The 19,999-nt window shown below is 37.3% G+C and overlaps 1 protein-coding gene across 1 annotated transcript; it reads right to left on the reverse strand.

Annotated features, from left to right (window-relative positions):
- Positions 1-889: 889 nt before the first annotated feature.
- crispld2 (cysteine-rich secretory protein LCCL domain containing 2) lies at positions 890-19,259 on the reverse strand. The gene is made up of 15 exons (XM_043245078.1): positions 19,128-19,259; positions 16,530-16,864; positions 13,631-13,749; positions 13,023-13,155; positions 9,621-9,736; positions 9,176-9,276; positions 8,956-9,105; positions 8,360-8,420; positions 8,201-8,267; positions 7,982-8,112; positions 7,842-7,885; positions 7,259-7,331; positions 7,071-7,146; positions 3,790-3,920; positions 890-2,621 (listed from the first exon to the last, which is right to left on the reverse strand). The coding sequence occupies exons 2-15, from the start codon at positions 16,782-16,784 to the stop codon at positions 2,570-2,572; spliced, it is 1,509 nt and encodes a 502-aa protein (XP_043101013.1). The 5' UTR covers positions 16,785-16,864; positions 19,128-19,259; the 3' UTR covers positions 890-2,569.
- Positions 19,260-19,999: the final 740 nt, after the last annotated feature.

A 19,999-nucleotide genomic window follows, 5' to 3' on the forward strand; every position in this document is an offset into this window, starting at 1 on the left:
AGCGCAGTCCGATAGGTCAAACTCAATCTGACATAATGACATCATTATCAAATGACACAGCTGATTGGTTGTCTCCTGTATCAGCAGCCAATGAGCTCGCCCCTCACCATTCAAATACTTGGCTAGTTCTTGCTGTAACAGCTGCAGTGCGCTTCAGAAAACCCTCCACCTGTATAGATCTGCTACAGGGTGATTATGTATGTATGGGGTTGTTCATATATTATACGCGCAGCAGCAGTATTTCTTACATGCTCACAGCAGCATGTTGTGGATGTATTGGTACTAGCTAGTCCTACTTGTTCTGCCGCAGCAGCAGGGACATAGCAGAAGTGTTGTGCTAAGACCAAAAACATTATCATGTAGCATGCTAATCCCTTCAAGAGTCGTCATGACAGATGATGTCACGTTTTTTGCCCAGAATAGACCTGCACTTGACCGATGTGAGACATAAAACATGCATCTCCATGTGCTTAGACAACCTGTTTTAAAAGCTGTTCAATAACAATGTGCTCTGGCTAAGAGCCTAACTGCCATTCTTGCTAAGAGCAGTTTGTCTAAGATTTGGACTGTCCTCGTCCATCTCTCTTCCAAAAAGTACTTGTACGGAAATATTCGTACCAATAATTCATTTTATAACGCGAAATGCATCTACTGATGACCCTGAGTGAAGTCTAAATCTTTCATATTATCAAATCTGAGATAGTAGTATTCATTCTCTTTAGTCTTTGCGCGAAAAGTGGTGCATGAAGAGTCGACCAGTGCTTGGGTGGTCTAAGGGAGTTTTTGCTATGGTTTTGATTTCACGAAATAAAGATGTCCTGTTTATTTAACAGTAAAACCCAGTAATGTAAATACATGTTTTTTTACGAAACGAAAGACAGACGACGTCTTAATATCATACATTTTATAGTCTTAATTTTACATTTGTGCAAAAACAATTATCCTCTGGCTTTAAAAAGGCACAGATGACATACACTTTCATACTTTTACAATACGGACTTGAAAACGAAGCACGGATCTGAATATTTACACAAACCATTGCACTGTACAAACATTTATGATTTTCCTAAAGACATCGACACTCAAATATATATCGCCGAAACTGAGGTAACGATTCAAGAAAGCTAAAAAGAAATTAAAAGTAGGTGAAAATTAAAAAGCAGCAAAACGGAAGCCTTCAAAGGGATTACTTCATAAGAACATCTACATTAAAATTTAATTCTGGACTCTGAACACTAACTAAGAGGTATACAGATAAGATAAGAAGTGGACATGCTGTTGATATACAGTCTCTTTCTCCTCAGAGGCATGGCTTTTAGAGCAAGTACCTTTTTATTATGTTGCAGTATAAAGTGGTTTAAACAAACTGATGTTCTGTCGGCGTGGCGCACGAGTTTCACTTCGTGCAAAATAATAAAATTCAGTTAAACTTAATGAAATTGCTTTTGGCAGAAATGACAAGCTCTGGGTTGTGTCTAGCATTTAACCAAACAGGAACATGTTAGACGCTGAGAGACGTTCGATTCTCAAGTGAGCACATATCACGCGTCTCGTTCATAAAAATTTGGTTCCGTTCCACAGAATTTGCAGTTCTGAGCAGGGAAGGAGGCATAATAATAAATAACAAAAATGAAGGTACCATAATGAAAGATGAGCTTAAACACGCACTCGGTGACTCTGAATCCTCCTGGGACTGAACATTGTTTCAATGTTTTTGCACCTTTACCATAATATCTGAGTACTGTTGACTCTGGAAGGCTCGCATGCATTATGAAGGAAAGGTTTCTTTTGCTTGGAGGTTTGCCCCTTTTTCTTCGCCATTTCTCTGCGAAGCATCTGTTCGCCCACTTCAGGTCCAATAAATCCCCCCCCAAATGAACTGCACACACTCAACTACTATTGCAGCAGAGCGGAAAAGTTTCCGGAAGTAAAAATCCCACTCATTTTCCTCATAGAGAAATTGATTTTTAACAATAAAGCATAAACTTTTTAGAGACAGACGTACCATGAGCTCTGAGCTCTGAGTTATATTTTTATACGAGGTTTGTAATTTTCGCGAATTTTGGGAAAAATTATTCTTAAAGCAACTACTACTAAGTGGACGCAACTATTCTTTTCCAGCTCCAACTTCCAAAAAGTATTTAGGAAATAAAGCAAAACTAAAAACGGAGAAACACACAACAGGCCTGATAAATCAACAAAATATCTGTACAGATTAAATACAGTGTAATCAGTATGCATTTTGTATGGAAATTAGACATTTTGCATGTATAAAAAAAATAAAAATGACTTAAATGATTTTTAAAAAAACAACAACGATTAAAACCAGCACCGCTGTTAAAATACCATTTCTACCACACTGCGATTTGTTAAGAGCTGCATGTGTGGTCAAAAATCTTATTCACAATTGAATATAAAACCTTTGGAAGGCCATGGATTAAGCTAGTAGACTCTGATAGATCCTTTGGTCTTCTGTAAATGTCTCTTTTGTTCAAAAGTTGCATTTCATTTGATACATCCTGACATTAGAGAGCAAACTGGTGATGGTTCATGTCCCATCAGTGGCGTCTCACTCTCTAACAGCGAAGGCACGGAACGAACCACCCTCTGTATTGCTTTTACTGCAAGAAAGAAAGAGAAACAAACAATTACCCATCTATTTAAAACACACTTGGCCACTTTAAGTACAGATCTTTTGGAAAAATATATAAGAGCAATTCAATTACATTCGGCTCACACTGAAGTATATTCATTTAATGTTTTTAGACACTTAATTGCAATTAAATTAAAATGTAAATGAATATTAAATGCAATTAGCTGAACTTTAAACTTTGGAGTGGGTTTTTGGTCCACTTAAGCGGGATTTTATATTTGCAATTGCACTTTAGTTTAGTACATGATTTCATTTAGTATGATAGTCAACACATCAAAAAGTGTACTTCTTTAAAAGCATGACAAAATGTAATATGCACTCTAAAACTAATTTGACATTTGTAGCTAAAGCGCAATTTATACTGTTAAGATTTGAAGTGCTTATTCAGTACAGTTAAGTGATAGTCAGAAAGGACTCATCTTTGAGTAACTCACAGTATCATTGCTCTCTAATCGACTTTAGTTATTTGTGTACATGTTTTAGATTATCTTTGGAAAGCTTGACATTAACACTGGGCTCAGTGCTCGTCTCGTGCTGTGGTTTCATTCAGATGTCTTCCAGCAATCATTACTGACTACTGCTCTTGGCCTTTTCATTTATTCAGAAATGGACTGGCCTTCAGATGGCGGTGTATTGGTTGCTTCGCTGGCATCGGATGTGCTGTAATTATCCTCGACTGAGTCAGACACCAACTGTTTTTCCATCCAGCGCTAATATATAGAGAGCGTGTGAATACTTCCCATTCAATAAAGCCAAGTTCACACGACTGGCTGCCCCCCATTTCCCCTAGATTGCATCACATGAATAGGAAATCTATCCAAGCTGTAAGTAAATGGCTTTACTATGCCCAGTCTATAGGCCGGTCAGGGCCGGCAAGTGTTAAAGACCCCAGGATCGATTCCTTAAATGATGGTGTTTGATTCAAGTGTTGGATTTCATTATACTGGAGCCGATTTTGTCGATTTAAGCACTTTGCATTGGAGGGTAAGCAAAGATACCCTGTGTGGTCCATCCTCGACGAGAAACCACACCATTACTCTTCAACCACTAACGTGCCACAGGCAGATTTGGCCCATCACGGCTTCTGACCACTGAATCTGAATCCACTGAACTGAAGCGAGATACAGGACATGTACCTCTCGGACTGGATGCCATTCTTCAAGGTCCCGGTGTAGCTTTTCCTCTTATCCAGAGCCAGGAGGTCCACATAGCCACCGCTGGCTTTGATCACCCCGGCGTGGATAGCTGCTCGACAGATACTGGAGCCCTGGACACGAGGAGACAAAAGCATATTCTTTTAGTCGACATGCCAGTGTTCAAAAGTACTTCCATTGACCTTCATGCCGGAAGATTTATATCATGCTTCCTCAGTACACAAATCTTTTTGGTATATACTATATAAACTACCAGTCAAAAGGTAGTTAAGATTGTTTAATGTTTTTGAAAGATGTCCTTTATGCTTACCCTGCAGTTACTTCTGGTGCATAATTATTTATTATTAAAAAAACTGTTTTTGAATGATTTATGAAGGATCGTGTGACAGTGAAGACTGGAATAATGTAATAATGTGTGTATATATATAATTTATTTTTTTATTTTTTTGGTCGCAACAATATTTCACAAAAATACTGTTTTAGTTTTTTCAATACATAATGATATTTGTTTTAGCTATTTTTAAATTCAATGGCTTAAATACACCTCTTCTATGATAGACATGTTTTTTTAATTTCTGCAATGAAATTTATTTAGACAATTTTTAGAAAGTGTTTTTAGTAGTTTGGCATAACCTTTAGCCATTATTCTTAGAAAATTACAAAATTATTGGTTAATTCAGGTTGAAAAATTGAATGTGGTATGACATGGTAAAAAAATTTATTTGTTTAAAAAAAAAAATTTAAAACTAAGTTAAGATGTGTATAAATAGTGTACAGAATAAATTAAAATATTATAAATTGATAGTTACACTACATGACACATGAATACATATTTCAAAACAGTACGTATCATATACTCCTCGACTTTATAAATATCTACAAAAAGGATCACACACTACAAGTTGTTCTACAACAAATGCAACAATCTCAGAGAAAGATGTGTTCAAAAATCAGCTCAAAATATGAAACGTGTTTGATGGAATCATAGTCAGAAACATAAAAATTGGAGTCTGTACCCATCACTACACAATTTTCGACTCCGGCTGCCCAAAATTTGCAGACTGGCCTAATCTTTTATCAATTAAACTCTTATAAAATAAAAGTTTTTCATTGGCATCTATAGTTCCTTTGAGGAACCTTTAACATCTGTGGAATCTTTCCATTGCACAAAAGCTTTTTTGGAACCTTTATTTATTTTTTTATTTTTAAATATAAACTCATCCCCTCCAGGCTGCAAGCCAAGGCTAGTCGTAAGTGAGCAACAGTAACAGTGACACTGTCCACAGCACCGTGCAACTATGTTTTCCACTCTCAATTCCACAGTCCTTAAGATGTAAACAGTCTAAAGGAGCCTGGACAAATGACATCACTTCGATGTCTACGGCACGCACAAGAGCAAGGCCAGAGCTCAAGAGCTCCAGAAAAGGCAAGTTGGCCAGACGCCTGGCTTCAGAGGAGCACAGTGCGCGTGAACCCTCTGGAACTGCTTGTACCTTCGGGTTTCATGCTTTTAACCCGAAAAGAAGGTTCAATACTTCTGCTTCTGTCCACAAAACCATTCAGTAATGAAAAGTAATGAAAGTGCACAGCTCATCGCACACGTCTGTGCGTCGCTATCTTATGAGACCAGTCCAATTGCTCATGCATTGAGGAGAAGTGCGCTTTCGAACAAAGACTACCTTCACAAATTACCAAGTTAAAAGCACTGAATAATGAGGGTTAATTAATGCTTGCTGGAAAGAGCGCTGTGATCTGAGGCCAGCTGCACGGACGCTCAGCTTTTAAACAGGAATGTGGCTGTAACAAGCCAAAAGGGCCAAAAGGCAACAAGTTCGTTTGAGTTCACACACCGCTACACAACCAGGCCGTTCCACACTGGCTCTCCGAGGAGCAGACGTTAATTAATCATCCTGATTTAAGCTAAATTAAGAAATAGATGAAGACCGGCCGTTTAATTGATGTAAACTTTGCGATGAATCCAGGTCATGCGTTTCTGAACCGTTCATTCACAAATTGGAGTTTACGGTGTTTGTAAGAGCTTGCTGAAGATTATCAGTGAATAATAACGGTTTAAAAGACTGAATGAAAGACAGTTTGATCCGTCTCTCACATAAACTATGCAAGCGATTTGGGCGATCATCATCATTCATTATATTTGGATATTCTTCCGAATTTCCTTTTTGTGTTAAATGGGATTAAAATGATAAAGGTTTGGAATGACTTAATACTGGCGCTATGTTACTCTCTACTGTAAAAAAAGAGCATTTTAAAAGAATATACTTAAGTGCAAACTGAATTTAATGTTTTCAGATCTTTAATAGCGAGTTAACTGCAATTAAATTAAAATGTATTATTGTTTACATTTATATTAAATGCGATTAGCTTAAACGTAGAGTGCTTTCTTGAAAACATCTTTATTTGTCATTTTAAAATGACTTCTATTTACTTCGAAATATGGTTAAAGTTACTGCTAAATGTCCTGACAGGTATTTATGTTGAACCAAAATATACTTTCATTTATGTATGTATGTATATATGATATCTGTATGTTGTGTATTTAAATATATTTTTAATGACATATTTGTTACGATGTAATGTAAAATATATTTACATTAAATGTGATATTAAACCACACACAAGTTAACATTATAATGAATTATTTTAAATGCATTTTAGTATAATAGTTAACGTATCAATAGTATAAGTGAAAATGATTAATAAAACTTAACGGACATTATCCCAAAGTGAAGTGATTAAAAACGTACTTAAGTGTGTTTCATAAGTACACACTTTCTCGTTAAGTACACTTTAGTGGCCTTTTATTTTATTAGGAATATATCAAGTGCAAATAAATTATTCTTTTAAGATTTAAAGTAACTGCAAATGCACTTCTTAGGGGCTATCAAATGCATTAGTGCCATAATTTTGATAAGTTAATAAAGACCCTCTGCAATGACGATGTTTCACAGCAAGCTGTTCTCTAAACAGTGAAGTGGTCCGTAAGGCCAAGTCCTGACCTCAGGCATGCATGAGTCAGTGTAAGAGAGCCGCTCTGTGGTCAGCATACGCTCTGAGAGAAATTAGTGGTGACAATGGAGGCCACCTTCACCGAAAGCTCCCTTCAGACTCACACAGACAATTCCCGCGGTCGAGCCTCACCACAAGAGCAGCACGCTCACTTTAGCGCTTGTAAGTGCCTGTTCTCCCTCATTTCCCATCTCTCAGCCCTGCACGAATGCCCTCGGACTGAAGCAGGTACTCACATCTCCGTAGATGTTGCTGCCCACCACTGGAGCCCAATATGAAGGTTCGTTTATGCAGTTAGCCGGGCAGAAGACTCTGAGGAGATCGAGGAGGAACTGGTAAGGTGCAGTGCTACGACAAGCAGAGCGCTTACAAAAGAGCTAACATAGTGCATATATGATGAGATTATTAATACTTTGAACTGTACCTTGGACAATGAGAGGTGGATGTTTTGAAGGGACAAATCTCAGCCACTGTCGTGTAGCAGTCTATTGTTTGCTCTAAAGAAGAGTAAAAATACGTTATTAAATTAAAATAAAGCCGTCAGTTCTGGAAATGGTTCACCAGTGACTTGGGTAGCTTTAATTAATATGCATTTGAAATTAATGAGAATATTTGCATTCACCTAATAGTACATTTTAGCATAAAGATTATTTTATTAAAACAACAGAATTAAGTGCTAACTGAATGTCATTTTTTTTTGGAACTTAATTGCATGCTAATGGCAATTAAATATATTTTTTAAAGTATATTAAAAGAGAGTTTTTGACCAATTTAAGTAGAACTTAAGCACATTTTAATGCAATTTTTTACAATTCTATTATAAACTAAAATATACTTCAATGTCATTCCTACTGAAACTTGGTCACATATTTAAACACATCTGTAATTACACATTGATGCTGAAATTTAGTACATTATAGAATATATTAACTTAAAACGTAACATCCAAAAAACACACTTATTCTGATTTCATATTGAAAAATATGTCAATATCAACAAATCCTCACCTTCCACTCTGGACACTGTGAAGGCATTGCCAGGTTTGTATTTACTATAAAGAAAATCACAGAAGGCATATTAGATTGAGTAACCCCCGTGTAGACGGTGAACTGTGGACAAACTGGATTCATCATAATGTTTGTACTACCTGAAAGACTCGACACCATTTTTGGTTGCCTTTACAAAGAATGGGAAGTTGTCTTTTCTTGTAACATCCACAAGGCCTCCATTGTTGTCAATTATTCCATAGTGGATAGCAGCACGGCAAATACTCGATTGCTAAAATAATAGGAGAAAAAATTGAATTAATAAATAAATCTAACATCACCTATTAAACAAGAACTTGAAATCTCAAAGTATAACTTACAACATCATAGTACAGTGTTCCCCACACTTTCCCCTTCTTATTCAAGCAGTTTGCTGGGCAGTTGTACCTTAAAAAAAATTGCCAATAAAGTTAGCCGAACATATTAAAATATCTACAATCTTTAAAAAAATGCCAATTTATTTTAAGATGTACACTGACCTGTTGCAGGCTGCTCCTTTACATTTGTCTCTCATTTTTGTCTCACACTTAATATTTTGTGCTGAAAGGCCAAAAAATTAAAAAATCTTTAATCATAATTAATTTAAATAAATGCCCACATTATTTAATATAACATAATAACCGTAAAATGTGTCAAACAATTAACTGCAATTTATCACATCCAAAATAAAAGTTTTTTGTTTATATAATATATGGTGTACTGTGTATATTTATTATGTATATATAAATACACATACAGGAATGTATATGTTTAGGAAAAATACAATAGTAAATAATAGTTATGTTCAAACATTGCAAATATTTTTACATTATATCAATGATATAAATATAAATAAACACATGAAATTATTTTCAAAAATAATAAAAATAAATAAATATATAAATATAATATAAATAAATAATATACACAGTATACATATATTATGTAAACAAAAACTTTTATATAGATGTAATTATTCGTTTGACAACAATAAAAATGCTTATATTTTTTTATTATATATATTTTTAATTAATCTTTTTTTTTAATCACCATTTTGAAATAGTTAATTATTTCAAGTAATATTATTCACACTAACCTAGAAAGCTAGCTCTTGGTTTGGCATTTGCAGGTTTTTGGGGCAATGAAGGTTTGGGCTGAGGCTTGGTTGGAGTAGTTCGAGGCTGCACTGGCTCCTGTGGCCTCTCCACCTCATTCATATCTGGAGACTCGTGACGTTCAGGGTCTCCTAAAAACAAACTGAGATTTAGACCTCCACGTGTTCTAACTTTATAAATCGTTCACCTATCAGCGCTCACCTTTGTAGCAGAGGTTGTCTCTGCATCTTCCTCCATAGCTTGGTGGACACTGGGAACAGGGTCGGCCGTGTTGGTACGGGGCTTCCCCGATCCAGTTCCCTCTAGAAAAAGGGCACGAGTTCAGCGGGAGTTTGGAAACGACTGCAGAATCTGCACAATTGACTGAACACTCCAAACACATTATCACATACTCTCACGGATCTCAGGACTGATTTGGGAAAACAAGTCCCAGCTGCCAAATTGAATCATTAGCTTGGAAAAGAATAGCCTGCGTTTTCCTTTCCTAAAATTCTCCATTTACTTTTCCATTTTCCTAAGGATGGGTCTTTTTGAAGGATGGAACCTTTGCTTCAAGAAAGTTTCGTTCCATGTTCTCATCTTTGGGGATAGTAATTAACCGTACGGTCTTAAGTGAGTAAACATCATCAGAAAGAGCTGGCCTTACTTGGGTGAGTAGTTGCAGACGAGATAGATGGCGTTCTCCCAGATTTCTCCCCATACGTTCATACGTGGACACGTGTGTACAGCACAGCCCACGCGATTGGTCGTGGCCCAGACCAGCTGCAGACGAAGAGAAATATGATTTTATTGTCACTAAATGTTAATGCTTTATTGTGTTGGAAACATCCCCTACACCAGACGTCGAATCGGTTTCACAGTGCAACTCTGCATGAGCTATCGAACAAAGCTAATGAATATGAAAACCCATACAAACGAAGCTGGATATGAGATGCTAACGTTCAAAAGTATTCGTTTTCAAATGCTACAGCATGTTAACATTTTTCTGAAGTAATTACACTTAATGGAAATACTGGCCCTGTAAATCAGGAGTTTTATTGCCTATCTATTTCAGGTAGAAGCTGAAGCGATTCATACGTATAGGTACATTTTTTCAGTTTTTCAGAAACGTATTTCCAATAAGCCTGACTAGCCAATAAGTAGCCATACATAAAGCCAAAAAACCTCTTAGAAACACAGTAGAGACCATATATACCACTCTAGCAACCACCTAGAAACAACCTAACAACAATTTAGAGATAATAAACACTCCTACATCTAGAGTTATTAAGCAACCATTCCAGAAACCCCTAGCAACCACCTAGATACATCATGTAAACCACTTTAAAGACGCTAGCAGCCGTGTAGCAATGTGAAAAAAACTCTTTTTGACTTGAGCCAGTAATCAACCATTTATACCACCCTAGCAACCACCTAGATGCACCATGTAAACGACTTTAAATACCCTGGCAACTGTATATCAATGTGGTAAAGGCTCTTTTTGACCTGATCCAGTAATCAACCATTTATAACAGTCTTGATAACAACCATTTACAAACAACCTGGAAACCATCTTGATAACCCTAGCAACCCCTAGGATACACCTTAAAAGCTGTCTAACATTGCATTCAATATTCTAAGAACACCTTAGCAACTCCATTAACTGACAACCACAAAACTCTAGAAGCAAATACAATGCACTTGTAGCCTGTACATAAACGTTTTTATTATCCTCGCACAGAATAAAAGCTAAAGCTAAATTACATTACTTAAAGGGACAGTTCACCTAAAATTCACCTAAGATAAAGTGATACCAAATAATTGTCTTTTTGCATGCATGAAAGATGCAGGTCCATTTGCTGTTGTGGTGGAAACCGTAAAAAAGACATCCACATCGACTCCCCTCTGCGGAGGAAGTGTTCCCCAGCAGGAAGTGGTCTCCGTTCTGGGGCAGCAGCAGTAGATTGATGGGGCCACGGGGGCTGTGAATAGAGACTGCCCTCTTTCATTCTGCCCTGTAGGGCGGAAGGAGAAGCACCTCAAGTGTGACCGGGCCAGTTTCCTGAAAAACTTCCCTTCATCCACTCTTATCCACACAAACAAAGTAATGCCTGCGTGCAGCCCATTGAGCTGCGGTCAAGGCCCTCGCTGATTCGCTTAAACACAATAGGGTTCACCAGGTGCAGCCCTGCAGCACGAGCCAAACCATTTGACTGTGAAATGCAAGGGAAGTGCTTACTCAGACTTTTTTTTTTTGGTACATAGAGTTAAACCGTAGCGGGTTTGCATATAACCTCGCAGAACGCAATCGAGGGAGCACGTCTCAATACTCCCTCGGGAGGGCACTTCCTCTGCAGAGGCCGCAGACGGTGTTGGCCATGGGACAACGATATAGCAAACTAATCAATCTCAAAAAACACAAACTCAAGCATAACCCTGAGGGACCGTCTGGCACCGAGAAGATCGTGGGGCCTCCAGACCTGTTCTCCCACGTCCAGCGCATGAGAGAGGAGGGCAACGGGGAGAATCGCGGCACGGATTTGGCGCGGATCCCCTACGACTCTGCCTTCTGCATCTTCAAAGGAATTCGGGTCAAACAGGAAAATGATTCAGGAGTCTGGGAACGGCTTCCAGATGCTTGTGACCTGCTTTCGGAGCTGAGCGAATGTGTATTTTCACAAACTCATCCCAGCGATAAAGTAAAGTCTGAGAGGACGTGAGGCTATTGCTCAGCCCCTCCTTTTGTCCTCGATTTTCTCTGTTGTCGTCTCTCTTGAATTTTTGTTGGTCTCTCGTTCCTGCTCTCCTTTTCTTAGTGCATTGCATCCGTTTGATTTGGCATGTTCGATATGTTATGACAGTATCCCCATTACTTTTTCAAATACCATTTAAAAAAATTCAAAAGTACCACAAAAACCCATGAATTACTAGCGTTTACCTAAAGTGAAGTTTAGGGACCAATTCTCACTTTTGACTAGTTGCTAATTAGCATATTATGCATGTTTTAATGCATATTACTAGCATATTTGCTGTTTTAATACTTTTAAAGCACATAATAATGCCTTATTCTGCATGAACGTGTTTTAGATCTTATAATCCACGTAAATGTAATAACCTTACTAACTATTAATAAGCAGCAAATAAGGAGTTTAACAAAGCGAAAGTTAGTTAAGAGCAAGAATTGGTCCCCAAGCGGTACGTTACTTAAAGGGACGGTTCACCTAAAAATGAAAAATCTGTCATCGTCAACATGCCCCCAAATAGAGAGGCAATTGAAAAGATGGGAGATTTCTGTCCCTTTAATCGAGCAGCTTAATCCCAGTCTTCTGAACAGACATGATGTTTTTATAAGATGAACAGACTTAATTTACATATAAACATTCATATATAGAGCACATCAAATATGGTAAAAATTAATCTTATCCATACAGTTCTTGACGCACAAAAAAAATCTTGCTGAACTTTCAATATGAAATATTAAAAATGTAGTAGTATTTTCATTAAAGCATTTGTATTTTTTGATTAACTATACCTTTAAGCTTTATACAGAATTAGACAATACAATAGCAAATCAAATGATATCTGTAATAATTACTAATTTACGTTTGTAAGGTTTGACAAGCAGGAAATGTTGAAATACCTTTTTTTTCCTCTAAATTCTTCTTACCATCATATCAAATAATATTAAACAATGTATGTACTTTTTAATTCATACCTACCTTCATGCTACCTTTCTTTAATTACCGCTTAGTTTGATATTTTGTAAATTTGATACAATGGCATTCGCATATTTTTAAGACTAGCTCAGGCGTCAACGGACCGTTGCGTGTTACATGACACTGATTTGTGCGAGGTTAATGAACACCATCGGTCCATATGCTGCTTTCAAAGGCACTTCTATTTTAATGCAGGTCACACATGCAACTTATTAAACGCTGCTGGTGAGGAGAAAAGCCCGCTGACACGTGCACACCTTCGCACGCAAGTTTTAAAACCATAAACAACGTCATGTTGTTTGCTCCCACTGGGATAATTGTATGTAAACAGTAAGCAAATCTTTCTCACTCACTTGTGTGTAGTGGGTGCACATGGGTCCAGTGCAGCGCTCAGGGCACCAGGGGTTACACTCATGAGGGTAAGGGTAGGTGTAGTCCTTCACCTCGTCGTACCAGGCCTGCACATGGTAGGCCGGAGAGCGGTACCTACCAGGAGAGAGATGCAATAAATAATATAATTATGAATACTGTATCATGCCACAGTAGCATGCACTCTTTACATAAACAGGGATTTATATGTAAAATGCATTTGCAATAATTAATTTTGGCAGATTTTGTACACAAATCAACTTAAAGAGTAGCATTTGTCAAACCCATGACATTTACTATATTCAGGTTTCATTTCTTTAAAAAAAAAAAAATTCAATTACTGTGATTTGCATAAATGCATAATAGTAAAAGTAAAATACAAGAGTAAAATACACAAAGTCTGAAATACAGAAAAACATCTCCAAATCTGAATGAATTATTTTTTTAAATATATTTTGTGAAAAATATATTTTCCAGGATGTTTAGGCATGGAAATCCTAAATATATTATATAAAAATCCTAAATATATATATATGTTTTCCCAAGGTATTGTTAACACCATGTACGAGTTAAAATATGTTTGCTCTTATACCTTCCCCAGTGCACTGCCAGGTTCTGGCCGATGGACATCAGTAGGTCTTTAGGTCCATGTTCCCACTGGCACTGTTCTGCCCAGTAGGTCGCTGACTTTTCCAGTTCATCGTCCCAAATCTGGTCACACACACACACAAAAACTAAAATCAATCTCCCAGCAGAACACACAGAGTCCATAATTTCCATATATATGCACTTAGACTTTAACAAAATACTGAACATGCTGAGTTTTATTCCCAGATAATTCCCTTTACCTTTCTTCTCTATTGGACTGGGAATCAGGCCCAATACAACTAAAATATTGGCTACATGCACGCACATCAGAGCTTGGCTCGCATCCACAGTAAATCCCCAGCAATCAGGGTTAAATGAGACAAAATTTCCCCAGCTTATTTCTCTACCTGTAGGGAGGGAGGACTCACTTCGCACCACAGAACAGGGTTCTTCACCTCTGAGGAACTCTCAGTAAATTTCCAACTGCGTGATGGGTACAAACACTCACACATTCTCTAACCTCAGTTCTGAAGGTGCTGTTTGGGACTAGGCCACATTTCTGAAACCCTTACTTGTTCGCTGAGGCCTGGCATCGGTTCTGAAATCCCTGCTTGTGGTGGACTTCTGTCTTTCTCAAAGGCACAAACCCAACTACATTAACCATAAGCCCTCGCTCTTTGTATCTTTCCCCTTAAAAACTCACTACATCAATATTAAACTCACGTTCAATTACCGCACTCAAAAGGTACATGGGCAACTGCAATAAAGCAGGTCTGTGCTCTCTATAGGTCCGTTAGTGCACCTATGAATCCTATGGAAAACTTTTCTTCAAAAACTCAATTTCCCACAGTGCCTTGCTATGGAATGCTATTGAGGCTTTTAAATGTGTGAAAATGATGCAGGTGTATCCAGGTTTGCTCAGCTGAACCAAAAGATGCTATCAGGTCAAGTAAATGAGGGCAAAATTATAATAACAATAATGTTATAAAGAAGTGCACTTAGTTGTTCAGAATGTGCACTTGTAGTGTACTTCAAATCATAAAAGCATATTTAAAAAAAAACAAAAAAACAATAAAAATAAAAGGCCACTTAAGTGTATTTGTACTTTTCATGACCTTCTTAACACACTTAAGTGTTTTTTGTTATAATGTTTAAATCATTGTTTTATTTAACCTCTGTGAAAAGTGTCATTTTGATGTGTTGACTGACATTAAAATGCTCGATTTTAATTGTAGTGCGTTACTACATTACATTTAAAATATCTGACAAAGTTGCAATTTAGTACATTTAAAATAAATTTAACATGTAGTAAATTGCAACTTTAAGTTTTACAGTTATTCCTTTCCAAGAAAATACATGCAATAATGAAATTACATGTAGATGTAATTAAATGTAGATGTACTTAAGCCTTACTTAAGTGGATTAAAAGCACTACAAAACTAACTGCATTTAATATTAATTTAAACTACTATGCATTTTCATTTAATTTCAATTAACATCCAACTAAGCGTTCAAAAATATTGCATTCAGTGCACACTTAAGTATATTTTTTCCATATTAAGTACTAGAAAGTATATGCTAAAGTGTACTTTTTTCCACAAGTATATAACTTGAAACTGAAGGAAGCATACCTGCCATATCTGGCGTATAACTGACGCCTCACCTCTGCAGTATTGTCTCTAATCTTTGGCTCTGCTCTGTATCTGTGTCGTGGCTCCTGCATCAGCAGGCGGCTAAACCTCAGTGTAATTGTCTCCACAGTAAAAAGGCACCGCACCACGCTGGCATGATCACACTTGTAAACTCAACATGTCTTTTCCAATGAAGCCAGTACTTGGCACCTACACAAACCTAAGGATATTTACTGCACAGTATGCAATTAATATAAATCAGGGTCGTTAATGCAGAACAAGTGCCGGGTTTGTACAGCTCGAGACATGTGTGGTCGACATAAAAAAAATGCCTGCAGACAAAATTGAATAGTCTTGCTGTGAAAAGTGACTGATTTGACTATTCATAGACAGCATTGGGAGACTAGACAAACTACTGATTCTAATAGTCTAAGGCTAACATGATGCTAAGCTAACGTTGTGATAATCTAATAAGTTTAACAAACTTTGTTAAAAAATAATTGCGCTTAAAAAATCAAATCAAATCAAATTTTTAAAAACACTACACTTGCAGATAAAATTTATGAAAAAAAAATAAAACATCACTTACTGCGAGTGTACTTAGGAAGAGTATACTTTCCTTACTGTCTCTTAACACACTTTTAAAACATGTGCTTAAGTGCAATGGTACCATAAATGTATTTTACAGTGCATTTTAAATCATTTTGTTTTAATAATTTGATGTGTTGACTAACATACTTAAGTGCTTAATTTCAACTGCCGTGTGTTATTCATTTTAACATTTAAAGTAAATCTATTTTATGTGCACTAAATTGCAAATACATAAATTACAAAATGTGTAATAAAAAAATCTAGTTAAATACACGACATGCAAGTTTCACACGCTCCGTTTAACGCTAAATTATACTCTTTTAATGGATATTATATTCCGCAATAAGTACCTATTTTTAAAGTTATGCTGAGGTATCCCTTTTTTATAAAGGAATACATATCACGCAGAAAATATTGGGAAGAGTAATGCATTTTTAAATAGATCGACTATGACACTTTTAGCTATTTAATGATGAAATAAGTCAACTTAATTTGCAACTTTTGGAAAGTCTTTGTGTCTGCAGCACACTTACAACGGTTTAAAATGCTTTCTGTGAAGGCGACTCTCTATCTATCTATCTATCTATCTATCTATCCATACAGACCCTCGATATTACAGTAAATAGTAAAATAGTTGGGTGGCGGCGAGTGTAAAATGACTCAAAATTGTTCCATTCTCACCATGTACTCCATGTTGGATGCGGTCGGGTACACCTCTCCTCTCAGCTTGTTGTGCAGTTGCAGGATCTCCTCTCTGTCTGACCACTTGATGGCTCTGCGCGTGCGTAAAGGCGCATCAGCTTTAGTGCCGTTGGGCTCCAGCTCATCCTGGTAGCGTTGCATCAGCTGCCTCAGCTCCAGAGAGTCAGGAAGGAAGAGGGAAGCAGCCAAACTGGCACCCAGGAATAGCAGGGCAATGGAAACGAGCCTGTGCATGGCGGCGCTGATGCCTTCAGGGTCGAACTACAGTAGGCTGCCTTGTGCGAGCGTGTCTTCGGGGCTCTGTTCTGAAAGATCTGGAAAGAAATGCGGTTTCCATGAGGACAAGCGTTGGGAAAGTTGTCGGAGCAAACGCTGGATAGTAAACACACGTCCGTGTGTTTACACACAAAGAGAAATCAGTGCTTCAAAGAGGAATTTGCTAAATTGGTTTCATTAGTCTCTCTTATTGCATCCTGACTAAACATACACCACAAATATATGAACACAAACAGAATCCAATAACAACAATCACAGAGGGTTGCTGTTCTGGAACGACTTGAGCCTCATGCTTGTGTTACAATTTTGCATAAAGCAAGCACAATTTTAAGAAAAATAATATTAATCTTGATATTACTTTTATGACAGCTGAGCACAAACTTTTCGAATTTGTTTTCTGATTTTACTATAATACCTAATCATGTTAACTGCATCGCTACTGCAGTAAAAATACTGATATACAATGTTTCCAATTTAAATTATGATAAATTAAAAGTGCTTATCTTTTCTTTAATACCTAAAATATGTAGCTGTGTGACTATACTAATGTAAAAATATTGAAATTAAGCTTTTTAATAAACAAATTAATGTGGTTAATAATTAAAAATGTAACTGTGACGTTTATTACTTTAAACTACAATGTTTTTAAATTGGCATACTGTAAATCCTAAAAATGTAACCAAATCACTTTATTACTGTAAAAGAATTTTAAAAAGTTCACATTTTCTTTATTGTACTCCATAAAAAATAAAATGTCACTGTTACAGTAAAAATAAATGAAATACGATTTTTTTAATATTCACAACTTTAAGTGTTTATCATCTTTACTGTAACATAAAATGTAACCGCGTCATTATATTACAGTAAAAATATAAAAATGGTGTTTTTACTCCAATACCAAATAATTTTACTGTATCGCTACAGTACAAATACTGAAAGAAACGTTTTTTAAAATCACCATAAAAGTACATTTACAAATACAAGAGATAATTGCATGATTATTCAGATTAATTCATTAATAATAACTGTTTACTTAATTATTTTTTCAGTGAGAATGCAAATCCTCTTAATAAATATCTCATAAAAATAGGTATTATTTCTCTTAGGAAAAGTATAGCTCCTCATTTGCTTCTATTACACTGAGACGAAATATGACAGATATTACAGGATTCTTTTTGTACTCCCAGCAGAATTACTGTAAACTCTTTTCAATGAATTTTCCATCTATCTTCACTGGAGCAGCACTCACCGATGAAGAAAAGAAGCGACCCGCATTGATCTACAGCAAATAAATAGTTTGCGCCTCGATTAGAAGAATGTTTATTGCATCTCATAATCGATTGTCAAGCCATGTCATCATTACAGAACAATCACTATCAAAGCCTCACATAACAAAACCCCATTGAGAACCTCGTTACTGCTCAAAAGATCAAGCCCCAAGCATGCTCTCCTTCCATTAGACGGTTCGTTTCGATGGACCGGCAGGTCTGTTTGATCTCTGCAGGTTCACAATCTATCCACTTTGTTTATCAAACCCGTCTATTTCCTGCGGTGACGAGAGATAATTCATCAGCAGGACAGATCCACACTCAGCAGCCGTGCCGTTCGCACATTAATCAAAGCAGGTCCTTCTCCGTCCCGGATTGACTTTCTCTGGGAATGCCATTATCCAGGATCGAATGTGAATCTGTTATTTAGTGACTGACAAAAGTGGCCACTTCTAGCCCACACATGAACATTAAACATCACGGACCTACAAATATTTCTCTTACTTCTCCCTCTCTATCTGGCTCTCTCTGCAGAACCTTGAGGTCTGAGTAAACACAGGAACCCCTTCAATTCCATCCGCCACTCTCTCTCTCTCTCTTTCTTTCTAGTTCACATTCAGTGCCATCTCATCTCTCATTTTATACTACCGGGACACAGACAAAGCAGCCAGGAAAACACCAGCCGGGCACCTGGTCCACATAAACACCAGCCAAAACATTGCCAGGTGATCCATCTGCACTTTATATGGCTAAATGCTGGTTGGTTTTGCACGTCGTGCTTTCCAGAAGCATTAAAGTTCGAAATGGAATAAAACGAAGACAGTTCAAGCCCATTGACCATGCACCTAATTATGCCAATAACGCATCTTGCTCTCAAAGTGATTAACAAGCGTTAGATTCTACACTGACTACTAATGGATCATTACTAAAACAGGAGAAAAAAACTCTCTTCCCCGATGCTGCACATTCAACTTTAACCGACTAAACGAACACGCGTATGAACGTAACCCACGCCGCCGGAGACGCGTCTTACCCAGCGCGCGCGAGAGAGAGAGCTGTCCCGGAGGTTGCCTCGGCAGTACGTTCCTTGAAAGCCGAACACGCGCGAGCTGCTGACTCGGACTGAGTCTCTGGAAGCAGCTCCGCGCCTTTTATAGCGAAGGAGAGGAGCTGGAAGGAGAGGAGGGGAGGCTGAAGGAGGCTGTGTTCCTGGCAGACCTCCGGCGCTCTGACGAACGATGTCGAGATGAAAACGCAAAGAACGTAAATCATCGCAAAACAGCTCCGGAGACGCGTCCAGAGGATTACTCAACAGCTCAAGACAGCCGGATGCTTGGCGATGAGTTTTAGTTTTGTCATTAGGTCCGTCGATGCATTAACAGTTATACGGAACATCATCAGCGGGGCTAGTTATAACAAGTCATAATGGGATCAAGCTATATGTATTTTGTCATGTTACTTCCTGTCTATATGTATGTGTGTGTGTGTGTGTGTGTGTGTGTGTGTGTGTGTGTGTGTGTGTGTGTGAGAGAGCATCATTACCCCAGTCTCCATTCAGAAATCATATCAATACTAATTTGCTGTTCATTTAGTAGACACTTTCAAAGCCACTTACAAAAAGAAACATTCTTCTGTACAAGAAATTATTATTAAAGTTTTTTTTTTTAAATTAGAGCATAAAACTGGCAAAACAACTTTTACTGTTAAATTGCATCGTTGAACCACAAACCATCACTGTCTAATAAATTGCGATATGAATGCATGCGTGAATCACGACCTTTGCCCCTACATTCATTAGGGCTTTAGAAATCGAAATATACAGTATAAATCAATGCACTACAGATCTTGCATCAAAAAAAATGTATGTATGACTTATTTTCTTATGCGTCTTGAAATAAGTGGGCC

Source organism: Puntigrus tetrazona, chromosome 7, assembly GCF_018831695.1.
Source record: "Puntigrus tetrazona isolate hp1 chromosome 7, ASM1883169v1, whole genome shotgun sequence".
Taxonomy (NCBI): Eukaryota; Metazoa; Chordata; class Actinopteri; order Cypriniformes; family Cyprinidae; genus Puntigrus; species Puntigrus tetrazona.

Coding starts and splice junctions, on each gene's coding strand:
- crispld2 (XM_043245078.1), bottom strand. CDS start 16,784: ATGCACAGGCTCGTTTCCATTGCCCTGCTATTCCTGGGTGCCAGTTTG. Junction 8,268..8,359: donor AAAGGAGCAGCCTGCAACAG/GTCAGTGTACAT, acceptor ATTTTTTTTAAG/GTACAACTGCCCAGCAAACT. Junction 7,886..7,981: donor AATGGTGTCGAGTCTTTCAG/GTAGTACAAACA, acceptor TTTTCTTTATAG/TAAATACAAACCTGGCAATG.